We start from the raw sequence: 13,947 nt of genomic DNA, 5'->3' as shown, positions 1-13,947 counted from the left end.
TTATTTTCTTTTTCCTATCTGCCTCGATTGTACGTTTGATGTATCAGAAACCCGCTAGCGTCACAGTAAGAAAGACGTATTTGATCGTTTAGCTTTTCTATTCGACAAAGAAGTTATTTCACATTTGCAATACTTCCAAATTGTGTTGTTGTCAAATAAATTCATTCTTTTGAAATTTTCGACTGTCCTTTTAATCCGTGTGATCATATTTTATAGTGGTTTATTTCTTATTCGCCGCGTCGAAAAAACAGGTAACTTGAAAAGGGTATGTATATTAAAACAAATTATTATACTGTATGAAGATATTTAAGATTTAAGAAGACATAGTATAAATATAAAGGGTTTTATAAATTATTTTATTTTGGATTTTTGTTGTTATCATTGACAAGATTCATTTTCTGGGACTTGTAACATCCTCTTACACGTGTTAGATACGTAGATGCGTAGATGCGTAGATACGAGCATCGTTTTATTTTGTTGAAACGATACGAATTAAGCGTTAAAAGCGAGTCACAAAGAGACGGTTATTACTTGCGAACCGGAAATTAAACGCTGCTTGAGAGCACCAAAAGCGTCGTGGCTATACGAGTGAATCATATTTGCGCATAGGTATTCGTGTCATGAATTTACCATTCGAAATGCGTCTTTCATTAACTCTGTATTTATTAATGTGAACCAAACGCATTTTAGAAAGTATTAATTAAATCGAAACCAGTTTTCTTTTGTGCTCTGTTTGCTATAATATTGGACATATTTCATAAGGAACATACACATTGTTCTTATTATATGTATATTATACTATATGTATTATATTTGTTATTATTTTGTTAAAAAATATTTTTATTGTAAATATTAAATAGCGAACATTGTATGATTTAATTAGGAGTAGACAGTCAAAATGAACGTCAATTTGAATTACAATAATTATGAAAGAAGAGTGGCCAGAGGAAGAGGGATAGCTCGAAGCAATTTACCTGCGAATAGGTGCCTTTGCCATAGACCATACACTATCGTGTTATGTAATGTTTGTGGTTACTGGACAAGGGGCAGAGTACGTTACTTTTGTCCAATTCATCCACAGGTATGTTGTCTTTGATATATCATACTTTTAAACAAAGTACAAAGCAAAAGAAATCATTTGCACCTACTCTTTCTATCTAAATTTTCATTTTACCCTTTGTAATTATTAGTTAATTTCTCCTAATTATTTAATCCTTTCTTACAGGTAGTTTTTTTGTTTGACATTCCACAATGTCCCCAATGTAAATCTTATGGTTTTATGTTGAGCGAATATTGAATCATCTGAAAACAGAATGTATACCTTGCATAATAGTATATGAATTACATAATAATACATAATACATTATACTATACATATACATGCATATACATAATGATTTATTTTGTTATTGATATGTAAGTATACATTCTACATTTATTTCCACAATTATTTCTAGTACAATCATGAAGTATGTGTAATATTCTGTTATATAAACAATCATCTCGATACTAATTTATGTTTTCAATTTGTTATTGAAATTTAGATGTATATCTGTATTTATTTTGAGTATTTATTTCAATCATTTCTAATGCAATCACCAAATATTTATATTAAGATATCGTAATAGATGTAAGAATAAAAAAGGGAAAATGCAGATTAATTTGGTTAACATTAGACTTCATTTATTGTTGTACCAGACTAGCAAATTTACGTTTTTGATATTTTACGTTATGAACCAACTGGGAAAACCAGGTGTTTTGTTCTTTTCTGCAAAGTTCTTAAAGTTCTGTTTTACTTGGAGCATGGCTTTGTCAGTTTTATCTTCTGTTTCTTTGGGAACTATATCCGGAAATGTAAATGTTTCGGTCTTAGGCTGAAATCGTAGAAAATGTTAATAACGAAGATATATTTCTGTTAAAAATTGAGTTTTTATTTTAATACTTACTAGAGTAACATAAGCTATTTTCACGTCATCCTCTTTAACAACAAATTTAATACCTGTAGGTGAATAAGTTCTTCCAAGAGCAATCCTAGTACGCACATGGACAGGATGTATGTTATAAATTTTTTCTAAATAATTCTTCACATCCAATCTTGTCATCTCCATAGAACAGTGAAACTCTACTACATTTTTTGGTTGGTTATGTTCTGGTTTTACAAGCTTCAACCAAAAGTTTGGAAGAAATATTCTAAGTTGTGGATTACCTTGCTGGTACAAGGGATACCTGTTAAAGTAGATAAAACCATGTCAATAAAATATAAAATAGTTAAACGATTCATCTTAACATACAATTTTCAAAATGCCTTCTTAAATTTCCGTTTCATTCCTTTATAACAATAATATATACTTACCAACGAGTAGACATTTTATCTCGTTAAAAAGATCAAAAATTTATTTATAACAGTAACAATTTTGTTTATAATATCAAACTTCTGTATCTTAAATATGTATATATCATAAATAAACAATGTTTTGTAATCAATACATAAGAGGTTATGTTATATAGGTTATGTCATAGCAGAGAGGGAATGAAAGTGCTCACACTCCTAGTTCTAGTTGCTTCACAGCACAGACGCTGCACCATAGGGCCAAATGCCGAAGGTGACCCACACTAGATATACAAGAATCTACAAAATTAAGTATCTGCCCTGTTTGGTTGCACGTTAATATACACAAGAATTTGTCGTATTCCCCGCTGCAACCTATTTAATTGTACGGTTCTACGGAAAGGTTCATATCTACTTTTCTGTCCCAGATAGACAGGTATGAATTTTTGAATAATTGTCATTATAATTATGCATTTATTTTTATCTGTATTATTGAATTTTATTAATTTTTACATTTTTAACATATTATAGTAACCATAAATGTTACTGTCTTTATATTATAAACGTGTTCTATCAATGTTAATAGACATTGTAGTCTGTAGAAAAAAGTAAAATGATATATAGTTTTTGACGCCAATTTTAAAAAATTTACAATTAGAAACATTGGTTTCGATAATACAATTCTTCAAGAATATAAAAAGTGCCAATCGGCTGTTGTGTGACTTCCGAAAATTGTAGAAATTAAGGTCTGCGAAAATTACTTTGCAGTTGTTAAATAGCTTTACAGAATGATAAAAACTACATTTTCACAAAGTTTCAATTTTTCATTCTCAAAATATGTTTGGCAAAATATAGGCGCCTCTTGCATTTTAGATCTAAAACAAGTTTAATGTTTATATTAATTTATTTCATTTTATACTATTGTAGGTATATTTATAACAAAATAATATATTGATTTCTTGATCAAAGCAATGAATCCGCTCGTCTGATTGAAATCGATTTCGATAGAAATCTTCTTCGTTTAAATTTTTCATCCGTTCGCGCTCTAATATCTAATCGAGAGTTGTAGTTGATTCGATAATCGATTTGTACAAAACATTCAGCTTTTGAACCGATTCAGTGCTATAAAAAGGACGTTCAAGTGTATTTCGGCAATGACTTCTTTCTTCGGCTAAATTAACAAGAATATGGTTCACGATATTGTTTCGCAAACACAAAACGGTGTTTTAAAAACGAAACGCGTCTAAGAAGATTGCTATTATTTTGAGAAAGTAAAGGGTTAGACCGAAGATTTTCAAGACTTTTGTTGATGAAATTTTGAATCGAAGATGAGCTGCGATTTGCTACCAGAATGGCTGAATCTTTTCTTGGACGACGTAGAAACTACTTTATGTTTACCGATATTGATCATCATGGTTCTTTGTACCGTTCAATTTATAATTAATCACGCTATGGATATTGGACTCACCTTTTATCAAAATGTAATGCAGAAGTCGGATGAAGACGCAGGGGAAGCTGGAAAAGAAAAGGGCGAAGATTTAATGAGCAAGATCAGAGGTTTTACTTTCGTATTTTTCTTAGACCTGGAAATATTTTTTTTTGGAGTGACATTACACAGGGTGCTTAGTAATCACGCTATTTGGTAATTAGTTAATATCATGTATACTAAACGAATGTATATTCAAACTCAATTTTATTCAAAAACGAAACATTGTACGAAGAAATTTTATTCTGTATTTACGATTTATTTCTTTACGTAAATTTACTACCTTACCGATTGTATCATGGCTACTGAGATACACCGTGTAAATTATTTGAATATTATTTTCTATAAAATAATAATGGTGTAATATTACTATATATATATATATATATATATATATATATATATATATATATATATATATATATATATATATATATATATATATATATGTATGTATATATATAGTAACATTTCTATAATTGTGTATGTATATTAAATATTAATATAAAATAATTACTTCTCTTGTAGGGTTTTTATGCGACATTTCTTGCGGCTTTAATAATTCTGATTCGAAACCGGATGATTACCCAGCAGCATCGTTGTTTAGGTCAAACTCACAAGAAGAGGAATGGGATTATTGCGAGGAAGACGACGAAGATAAGTGACAAATATGCATCGCAGGAAAAATTACGAGCTTAATCGATAAGTGCTACAGTAAAACTTTTATAAGCATGCATCCCAAAAACGTTGATTTCGAAGTGGTACTATATTAAACTCAATAAACGGTATATGAAAACTAATACGATGAAATTAATAATAAAGAGGAAACGAGAATGGATCAGAATTACAGAAAGTAATTTTTATTACTTGTTCCTAACTTTACTTTGGATTACTTGTTTTTAATTTAGAGATTCTATAATTTTATAAAAAATAAAACTTCTCAGTTACATGTAAACGAAGAAACGTGATATTTTTTTTATACTGTGTAGAAATGCTTACTGTTTTCTTTATTAACATTTTATTACGTCGAATTATCGATAGCCTGTCAGTTCAAGGGTTCAAAACTACAAAAAACCAAGTCCAAGTTGTGATTGTTCGATACTTTTACTTTGTCTCTCTTTAATGAAAATTTAGTGAATGTCAAGAAAGAAACACGCGTACAAACAGCGTATTTGAACACTCGTTGAGCCTCGATCCAGCTTGTCGATCTAGGGATATATCTCTCAGCATAGCGATTCGCACGGAAAAAATTTATCTGCAAGACTGGGTTTGGTTCAGTACGATACCGATGATGTACCTTTGAAACATTTCATTCTCTTTTTCTCATTTTCCATGATAAATTTCACCGTTCAACCACTCACTTATATGATAGTTTTATTCGTACACTTGCTTATTCGACTTTGTATTAAAATTAAGCGGTGTTCGAAGTTCGATTAAAATGAGTCTCTTAAAAGTTATACTAGGACAGACTGTCTCGTAACTGAGCACGTCTTTTTTTCTATATTTTATATTCATTTGTCTTTTTGTAACAATATTAATTGAACCGCCTGTCAGGCATATTTTTAAGGCTGTGTCTTTCTTTCGTTTTTCGCATTACCTCTTTCTCCTACGTCTTCTAAAGGATAAATAAAATATTGTAACAAATATAAAATTATCAAATGCCTGTCGAAATTATATATATTATTCAATTAATTATACAACTATTTATTGATGAATAATTAGTTAACTTTTGTTAAATTTCAGTTTTTTCGTACGAATAATTTATTTTCGATTGTCTTACACGTGGTTATTTAGGAAAGAAAAGAAATGTTCTTTGGGAGAAAGAGACGATGCAGCGGCGTATGTACATTTCGATAATTCACACAACTTGTACGAAGAAAATCCGCCCGTCTCGAGTAACCTAGCAACGATAATGATAAGAAGAAGAATATCAGCAGCGATAAGAATATTAAATAGTATTATAGTAACGGTAGTTATAATGTAAATGGTAGAAATCTAGTGTCTTTCGTGATGGCGAATAACCCTAAAAAAACCTCAGAATTCGCGGATTTTCGTTTCAGACACCTTCGTTGTTCGAAGATCGTGTCTTGGAGCCTGTAAATCCGTACGCCAGCATTTCACTCATGTTTCTAAGATTTTTCTCTAAAAAATGTTCTCACTTTATGCTCTTCGTACTCTTTTTCTTTTCTCACAAAATACGATGAAACGGTATAATTATAATCATTTACGAATGTCCTGTCTCTCCAATCAGTTTTATTTCTCTAGATCACACAGGAGAAACATACATATTCCTAGATACATAATTCTTTCCTAATTTTAAATTGCCCCTTGCCTGCCTCATTGATCAACATTGCCCATGCATCTACATAATATCCAAAATAATTCCACTTTCATTTAATTTCCACCAGAAACCTAATTACCTTTTTCCCGGCACAATCGAAACACAGAACACTTCATCCAACTTAGATTTTTTTTTTCACAAAATCACCCATGATTGCAGCGTCACATGAAAACGTTCTCCAGCCCGGAAATATTCTTCCTGGTGGGCGTGGAGGTGGCACAGTTCACGCCCTCGTCTTCGAAGGTGACCATCTTCTCGCGACTCCTGGTCGCGGTTCCGGAACATTCTAATAACCTGGGCTGATTCAACGACGCTGAATTCGATGCGGAACCTATCGGCGGTGTTAGAGCCGAGGAGGGCCGTAAGACTGATGAAGGAGGCGGTGGTGGTACAGCCATGTCCGTGACCGCCGCTGCTGCCAGGTTGAACTCGCTCACGCTTCTAGGCACGAAGTACTCAAAATGTAGAGAACTCTCCTGCTGACGATGTTGATGATGCTGGTGATGATATTGCGTTGGAGACAAACAACTGCGTCTCAGAGACTGGGCGCGTTGAAATTGTTGAGTCGACGAGTTTCTGGATTCAGACGGCGTTTTCTTTCGTGGTAGAGAATGATGACCAGGCGATGGTTTTATGGCAGTGTTGGACGTGTGGGCCAGGAGTTTCCCATCCCCGGGACTCCTGGCCTGATGCTGTCAGGAGGTTGGCACCATGGACATGGCGATCGCTTCTTCTTCTTGTTCGGACAATCGCGAGTCACTGGTGCCTCCTCCATCGTCCAGGTCGGCCTTGAGCCCAGGACCGGCACCTGATGAAGAATTGAAGGATTTTATAACTTTTTGGTTGCGATGGATAGAGAGTTTTCGGTCTTTGGTTTGATTGAAATGGATTTTGATTTCATTTTGGCTTTTTTAAACGAAGGGGTTATGCAGAGTGGTCAAGATGCCTGATCGAAATCCCCGACGCGAGTGGATCAGAACCGCTCTACGTGCAAACGATTGAGAGCTCGACTCATTTGTTCGTGATGCCTTTGACACTTTGAGCCTGGGTTCGGTTGGAAACGAAGCTTTCGCTGTTGGGGTGGAAAACTGGAGTTTCGATAAATGGAGGGCGAAGAGAAGGTAACTGCTTATATTATTAGACGATTTTTTTAATAATATTTTTGAAAATATCGAAGATCGTTGTAAGCTGTAAATATCTTAGAATTTCCCTTAGGATAATATAGTGGCATTTTTGAGAAGATTCAAGATCACAGTAAGCTATAAATTTCTGTGTAACTCTTTTACAGTGATAAGCAGAAGTTGAAATATTTAAAATTCTTATGAGTCTTTCTCCAAGTCTACCACACCAGGAAACGTGATGGGATCAGACCTGACGATAACATTACTACTGCCATATAAATAATGTTTTTCGTAAACAGTATTATCTATATTCATACAATACTGTCACGCATAATATTACGATTAAGCCACTGTATAACACTATGTTTAATAATTGACTATAAATTCGCAGTTCTGTATATAGAAATAGTATGTTTCGTCGCCAGGCTCAAAGCGTTCAGGAAATTTAAAGCGTGGCCGGGTAAAATAGTTTCTCGCCCGGAACGATCTAGCGGTTCCCCGTCGAATGCCTGCATCAGGGATACCTGTACCACCGATAGGTCCGACCACCACCCCCGACGACATGCCGCAGGTTCTACCGAAGACCCTGACCACGCGTACCACCTCCTCCTGGACGAGGTTGAAGCACATGGCGATCAGGCCCATCCCGGCGAGTATGTAGAGCGAGCAGGCGCACAGACTGAGTTCCTCCAGGGTGGCGGACGCGGCATTTCGTCCAACGGGCATCAGGTCGCCGAAACCGATCGTTCCGAGGCTGGTGAAGCAGAAGTAGCCACCTTCCAAGAGACTCCAACCCTCCAGACGATTGAACATCACTGCGCCACCGCATATGTAGATCAGCATGATTACTAGACAGAGACTGATCGGTATCCTCACGGGATTCGTTTCCACTACGTAACCTGGCGACGAATTCGTCGACAGGGACAGCGAGCACGGGTGAAAATGGCGTTTACTGTTTCCTGATGTTACGTCCTGCGAAAGATTAAAATGTTTTTTACCATATCTTATATGTTTTTATATTTTTTTAGGACATTATATATGTGTGTTTCAAAAATGTCGCAACTTCAACCAATTCCTCAGGAAAAGCTAGGAATTATATGGAATAGATTATACCAATTGGGATCAAATACTAGTTGTAACTTTTTAATACCTAGTTCTTGAAATCTTTTTTTGATGGTTTTGTTATTTGTGTTAGAAGAATGCTTGTGATTAAAATTTATTAGTGTGTCTGAAGATTTGAAAAGGTATAACGAAGACACATGGGATGTCTCATAGTTTTTCTCTATTTGGTATAGAACTGAAGTCCCTCTATTCGTATTACTTTACATTCAGTTAAACTTAATTTGTTTGCTTTTTGTAATCAATTCCGTCGATCATACGTATATGTAACTTTTCTAATTTATTCTTATATTTTTGCTTGTTCCAGAAAAATGGCTGATCATTCTACAAACAACATCTAGTGTCCTCACCGCAAGTGCAGGTTGGCCATATTTCCCCAATATACCGCTACTTTCTACTGTGAAATCATGTTTTTCGAATGAAATATGTTATACCTGAAGCGCTGCGGTGGAGCTGGTGGTAGCATGAAGCAGTCCCTCGCTTCCACAATCCAACAAGATGGCACTGCTGGTGCCTCTGGTTCCTAGATCGTCGCAGGAGCTTTCTCTGCTAGCTGAATAGTAATTTCCAGATTTCGAGTCGACATGGTTATCATATCTGTAGGTTTTGCTCATCATGCCACCTACAGGAGGTGGCGGTGGCGGCGGTTGTTGCTTCCTGGTGCAATTTCGAGGCCTGCACAATCTGCCGTACAAACGACGGAAGCTCCTTGAGAGAACATCGCCCACCGTGCTTAAATAGACCAGCATTAAGGGAATTCCAGCCAGAGCGTACACTATTGTGATTAAACGACCCCAGACTGTGCGAGGCGCCACGCTACCGTATCCTGAAACGCCAATGATAACGATTGTGTTACAATCGACTGTTATTGAGGGAACAACCGAGGATTGATTGAATATGAGAGCGTTTATTAGAATGTAATGAGTGTGTTCTCAGTCAATTCAAATTGTCACATAAATTGAAGCTTCCGACTAGGTGTTATATTACCTTTGTAGCTCAATTTTTGTACAATTTATTGGTACGCTTGTTCTCTGTTTTATTTTTGTCAATTTTTTATCAGATTATAGATCATATTCCATGAGTATTAACCTGTTAACCTGGAGAAACAAGTTAACATTAATATTTTTAAGTTATAAACTATTAATTTATAATAAGTGGTACGTTACATGAAATATTGTATAATGATACTAATATATTCTATATTTTGTAAATATTGGTAATCCTTACCAATAGTAGTGATCAGCGTCAGGGAATACAATAAACTGCCACTAAAGGTCCATTTTCTATGTGATCTTCTGTCCATGGAATGGTCCCTGGATCGAGAGGATGATCCTATCGGTTCGTACTGCGAGGAAGTTCTCCTGAGACCTCGTGCCAAGTTCTCCTGAAATTCGAACACTTCCCTGGCTGCTAATCGTGTCCAGTTTTCCTTGTACAACACGTTCAAGTCCTCTGTGATACTCCAGAGCCTTTCAACGGTGCGCGCTCTTAGTTCCATGGCCGCAGTGTCATCCTCGATACTGGGCACAACGTACGATCCTCCTCCGTTCTTGGAACCGGGAATGAGCAGGTCGTTCCCTGAATCCTGCCATGGAAAACAAATAGATTTTACACATATATATGTATAATCCATACATATGGCCTTTCTGAAAGAAGAAAGTACAAAATCACTTAAGGATCACTAGGTTACAAATTAATTTTGATTTGTTTTATGATGATTTATACACAAGATTTTTAGCAATTCTCTTCCTTTCCATTCTTTTCATTACGTATAACGCTCCTTAACATAAAAACTTTATTTAATACGAGTAAATTTATACAATTATGATACCAGACTTCTAAAGAGCTTTTGGACAAGATAACGTTACCAAAGAAGCGATGACCTACCGACTTGAGGCCACCTTCCAGCGCCATGAACGCGAACGCGCCCAACAGCGTGTAACCCAGCACGAGCACGCAGACACCCAGACTGGCCAATAATCCCGGTGTCTTGGTAGATGTTGCCGTACTGCAGCTACAACAACAGCACAGCAACTCCGCTCCCCGGACAGAAGCGTTGATCCTCAACGCGTCCGCGTTTGCGTTCGCGTTCCTCCCTGGACAGCATCTCGGCGCCCTCTGATAGTAGTCGCCTGTGCTCTGCATTATGTTTTAGCCACCGTCTGCACGCTGCTACCGGCAGCCTCCTCGTCGCCGCAGCTGCAGCTGCAGGTGCAGCGACCGACGCCGCAGCTGCAGCCGCAACCGGTCGCCTCCTATCGTTCCACTATCCTCCCTCGAGCCTCGTCCATTTGGTGCGCTGGCAAGCCTGTCGCAGAGATTACCCGTGATCCCATTAGATCTTGTCGCTTGCAACTATATCGCCCTAAGGCTCTGTGCAGACGAGGAATGCGACGTCTCGCGCCATTCCGATTTCATAGCGCTGACGCTACACAATTCGACAAGTTTCAATTTTTGATACAATCTGAGCGTACAATCGAAAAGCTTCTGACTAGACTGCACACATATGTAAGTATAAAAGTTTATATTTTTATTAATATAATTAAAATATTGGAACGTAAGTGGGAGATTGTTTTGTATACTAACTCTCAATTAATATCTTGAATTTTCAACCCTCGATAGGTCGTTAGTACAAAACTAAATTTTTCAACGCTCGAGTAATATAAAATTATTCAACGTTCGTTATTATTTGTGATCTAACGATATTATTGTTATAACTTGCATACATTATTCAGTTTGTTTTCTAAAATGCTTGTTACGTATATTTTAGAAAAGGAATTTTTGTTATCGAAATCGTACAGGCAGAAAATTATAGAATCGGTTTTGACAAAACTGGTTTACGTGCTGACATTTTTTGTCGAGTGAAACTTTGCAAATTATTTGAATTTCGAGAGTACTTTCCATTTCTCTGGAAAAGATAATATTCATATTACATAATCTACTATATAATATATGCAGATAATACGTAATTTTTGTAAAATTTCCACAATATCGTATGTCTCGTCTGCACCAAGTTTAATTGCTTCTTATTGGTACCTCAGGGAACGCGTGAGAGAGTGTACTTCTGGTATAGGTGTCGATGATGAGTGGTGACTATGGTCATGTGGCACTGGAGATGCGATCGGGTGACGAGTGTGAGCTCAGGAGGATGTGATTAGGTGTATGAGCGACGACGCTGCGGTGGTTAATTAAGGGGAATGTAGAGCTTGATTGGATCTTGGTGGATTTAGGTGGCGAGTATGTTTAGTGTGTTTGAGATATAACGGATGTGTTTGAATTTTGAGCGGCATATGAACATTAATTTGCATTTCAGGAATGTATTTTGAGAGTGTGACTTGATCTACGTTATGGAAGTTGGAAGAGTGATGTATGATTACGTCTAAAGTTTCAAGATGTTTTCTTGGAGGCAAGTATGTTTTCCATGATCTAATGTATCACCAAAGAGAATATATTTACATAGAAATATATTTAGATCTATCGTAAATTAGAGACTGGTTGTTTTAGTGGTATGCATTCGTACACGTAGGTTATACAACATTTCTGTTTGCTTACATTCTGTATTTGTTTGCTTACGTTCTTGGTTTAGTTGTTTACATTCTCCACTTGTTTATTTTTTCATTTAAGATTTTAAATCTTTACATTTATTTTTTTGTACATATTTTTTGTTCTGGTACCACGTTAAGGATTCAGATTCTTGCAACATAAGAAGTCAGATTCTTGTAACAAGAGGTGGGAGATTTTTATGAAATCCTAGAAATTCCTCCATCGCGTATTTCGTTCGAGGAATCTTCGTTCGCCGAAACGACGTCGTTAGCTCTGAATAATAGATAACAAACTAAAATCCACGAATTCTTCATGTAACGAGAACTTTTCTTCCTTTCTTCATTCGTAGAACCTCTATTAGAGATGATTGAAGTTCCACTTATTTCAATTGCGATGAAGAATAGAATTTATTTTGCGTAGTCAAATTAATATCCTTTACTCGTATAACATTTTCGATCAAAGAGTAATTTTTTGAAATGACAGTATTCTAAGCTGTTTTGTTTTTTCAATTCTGTGAATTCTGTGGAACACACGATGATTCCAAACTTTGTGTACACTAAATACATGCATATCTTTGGATTATGTTTGTATCATTACTTTATTGAAATATCATATTATGTTATTTCATATATAGTGTAATAACATGAATAATATGTACGTTATATTATATATAATATAATAATCCAATAAAATAGTGACACGAAGATAATCCAGAAGATATATGGGTTAGAAATGATTCGACAACGATCATGATCCGACGAAGTTATACGCCACATAAAAATCAGACTATTTCCTTCTATAAACAATAACAGTGTTGATAAAACAGTGTTTGGAAAAAGCTTGACAAAAGGGTACCTACAAGCGATATTTGGCCCGGTAAGAGAATCGGTTCGCGACCAGCTAGTTCCGTAATCGTATTTTTCAATTTCCTGCCGGGCTGCGACCCATTACGAGAAGTTAATAATCGGACTGCTCGATTTCCCGAAATAAATGTCCCCTTTTCGCGCTTTCTGTCGGCCCTCCGCGAGGAGAGTCCGTTTACTGATAAAGCGATCGTTCCGTTGCGTGTATACAAGCAGAAATAGCTACGATCGAGCTTCCTCCAACTAATGCATACTCATATGTATCACTTTTCATCTGTTTATACGGGTACTTACTTTCAAATAACTGATGTATATAGTTTATAATACCGGTCGTACTTGTTCGAACCATGGGACGTTCTAATTTTAACAGTAATGGGGTGGATAGACGTACGAAGGGTTGATCCCTTTAGGGCGAAAAATAAATTTTTTGTTTGTTTCTGATGTTTCAGAGTAACAAAGTTGAGGGATGAAGTACATTTAGAATTAAATTAAATTAAAAGTTTTATTTGTGCGTGTGTGTGGGGGGGGGGTTTGTTTATTGTTATTGGAAATAATTTATTGTATTTATTCTGGCTGGCTATTGAGTGATAAAAACTTGTAATTGGAGAATTTTTTTGTTTTTAGGATGTGAATGATGCGAAAATATATTTTATATTTTTGTTCTTTTCAATGTGATTTCGTGAATATGGTTTTATTAAGAAAGATGGTACTTATTGGAGGTGGAAATGTAGCAATAAATATAGATTAATAGTATCAAGCAAATATAGAAATTGAACACTTTTATATAGAATAAGAAATATTCCATATCTACTAAAAGCAAAAGAAAATTATTTTCATTCGTGTTAAAATTAAACGTTACTTATACATCAAAATATTGAGCGCGAAATGTTAAATGTTACACACTATGTAGGTGGACATGTATATTTAGTATTATTTTTACATTTTCAAATAATTGCGAGCGATATTGTATGTGGTACAACTCCGTGTTGATATCACGGTGTGGACTACATGGTAAACTGTTCCGTTTTCTCTCTCTCTGTTCAACTGGTCGTCTCGTTGTCCCTCGACGAGCATTTGAATACCATCTATGTACTACATGTGTATCGCGCTTACGTATCTCTGTTTCGACTGGAGGACATACACGT

At 35.7% G+C, this 13,947-nt stretch overlaps 5 protein-coding genes across 15 annotated transcripts in view; 2 read left to right on the top strand and 3 right to left on the bottom strand.

The window, feature by feature from the left end:
• Positions 1 to 1,096: 1,096 nt before the first annotated feature.
• LOC126874138 (probable 39S ribosomal protein L23, mitochondrial) lies at positions 1,097 to 2,728 on the bottom strand. 2 transcript variants are annotated; one of them, XM_050635846.1, is made up of 4 exons: positions 2,354 to 2,728; positions 1,947 to 2,226; positions 1,729 to 1,874; positions 1,097 to 1,302 (listed from the first exon to the last, which is right to left on the bottom strand). In XM_050635846.1, the coding sequence occupies exons 1-4, from the start codon at positions 2,365 to 2,367 to the stop codon at positions 1,299 to 1,301; spliced, it is 444 nt and encodes a 147-aa protein (XP_050491803.1). In that variant the 5' UTR covers positions 2,368 to 2,728; the 3' UTR covers positions 1,097 to 1,298. The 2 variants fall into 2 exon arrangements, with proteins under 2 accessions (XP_050491803.1, XP_050491802.1); XM_050635845.1 differs by having other exon boundaries at positions 1,713 to 1,874; positions 2,354 to 2,726.
• A 201-nt stretch (positions 2,729 to 2,929) lies between these two features.
• LOC126874140 (uncharacterized) lies at positions 2,930 to 6,380 on the top strand. The gene is made up of 2 exons (XM_050635848.1): positions 2,930 to 3,886; positions 4,344 to 6,380. Exons 1-2 carry the CDS (start codon positions 3,658 to 3,660, stop codon positions 4,478 to 4,480), a joined length of 366 nt encoding a protein of 121 aa, XP_050491805.1. The 5' UTR covers positions 2,930 to 3,657; the 3' UTR covers positions 4,481 to 6,380.
• Positions 5,991 to 6,851, bottom strand: LOC126873896 (uncharacterized; the record flags this gene model as incomplete). Its single annotated transcript, XM_050635229.1, has 1 exon — positions 5,991 to 6,851. A coding segment is annotated over one exon (534 nt), but the record flags the coding sequence as incomplete, so codon positions are not given.
• Positions 6,661 to 13,947, bottom strand: part of LOC126874112 (potassium channel subfamily K member 18-like) — a 32,385-nt gene continuing 25,098 nt past the window's right edge. For 3 of the 4 annotated variants that reach the window (XM_050635774.1, XM_050635773.1, XM_050635771.1), the window contains 4 exons: positions 10,284 to 10,704; positions 9,624 to 9,981; positions 8,831 to 9,222; positions 6,828 to 8,249 (listed from right to left, as the gene is read on the bottom strand). In XM_050635774.1, coding sequence (XP_050491731.1) covers positions 7,644 to 8,249; positions 8,831 to 9,222; positions 9,624 to 9,981; positions 10,284 to 10,541 — 1,614 coding nt within the window. In that variant the 5' untranslated portion in view covers positions 10,542 to 10,704 and the 3' untranslated portion in view covers positions 6,828 to 7,643. Of the gene's footprint in view, positions 8,250 to 8,830; positions 9,223 to 9,623; positions 9,982 to 10,283; positions 10,705 to 13,947 lie in introns of all 4 variants that reach the window. The other variant, XM_050635775.1, reaches the window with a different exon arrangement.
• Positions 10,711 to 13,947, top strand: part of LOC126874133 (uncharacterized) — a 65,753-nt gene continuing 62,516 nt past the window's right edge. For all 7 annotated transcript variants that reach the window (XM_050635836.1, XM_050635837.1, XM_050635833.1 and 4 more), the window contains exon 1: positions 10,711 to 10,904. The gene's annotated coding sequence lies outside the window, so the exon portion shown is untranslated. The remainder of the gene's footprint in view (positions 10,905 to 13,947) is intronic.

Source organism: Bombus huntii, chromosome 15, assembly GCF_024542735.1.
Source record: "Bombus huntii isolate Logan2020A chromosome 15, iyBomHunt1.1, whole genome shotgun sequence".
NCBI lineage: Eukaryota > Metazoa > Arthropoda > Insecta > Hymenoptera > Apidae > Bombus > Bombus huntii.
Note: the sequence above shows the minus strand (reverse complement) of the source record. Positions and strands in the feature narration are given on the sequence as shown.